The sequence below is a fragment of the Suricata suricatta genome, chromosome 17, assembly GCF_006229205.1.
Source record: "Suricata suricatta isolate VVHF042 chromosome 17, meerkat_22Aug2017_6uvM2_HiC, whole genome shotgun sequence".
In the NCBI taxonomy this organism is placed as follows: domain Eukaryota; kingdom Metazoa; phylum Chordata; class Mammalia; order Carnivora; family Herpestidae; genus Suricata; species Suricata suricatta.
The window spans coordinates 56,683,561-56,684,004 of NC_043716.1; the positions used below are offsets into that span (position 1 = coordinate 56,683,561).

Below are 444 nucleotides of genomic sequence, written 5' to 3' on the forward strand. Positions count from 1 at the left end.
CCGCCACCGCCCTCCCGGCCTCCGTACCCGGCCCCGCCCCCTACGGCGGCCGCGCAGGGCCGGGCGCCGCCGAAGGCGAACCGCGTGCGGCGGGACAGCGGTGCGTCTCGGGTTCGAATCCGCCCCGCACGCCTTGGCGACGGTGGCAGGGTGACACTGCCGGCACGGCCTGGGCGGTCCTCAATGATGCATATCACGTGCCCTTCCAGAATGTCCCCCAGCAGCGCACACGAAAACTGAAAGTTCCGGGCAGCTGTTAGGTGGGGTCCTTGCACGGCAACGGGTGGACAGGCTCCACCGCCCCCGGCGGGCGCTGACCGCAAAATGCTGCGTTGAGAGCTGTTAGGTACCACCTGTGGGCTTACAGGTGTCCGCGGGGGCGCCACCTGGGCAGCACGTGTCCACGCGGCCCCGCGCCCGGTGACTGTTGCCCAGCAGGGCCAT

General features: G+C 70.9%; 1 protein-coding gene across 1 annotated transcript in view; it reads right to left on the reverse strand.

Moving 5' to 3' along the window:
- Window positions 1-444, reverse strand: part of CHMP6 (charged multivesicular body protein 6) — a 5,677-nt gene extending 5,233 nt beyond the window's left edge. The window contains exons 1-2 of the mRNA XM_029927117.1: window positions 366-444; window positions 45-253 (exon numbers count right to left, since the gene is read on the reverse strand). Of these exons, the coding sequence (XP_029782977.1) occupies window positions 45-253; window positions 366-444 (288 nt within the window). The remainder of the gene's footprint in view (window positions 1-44; window positions 254-365) is intronic.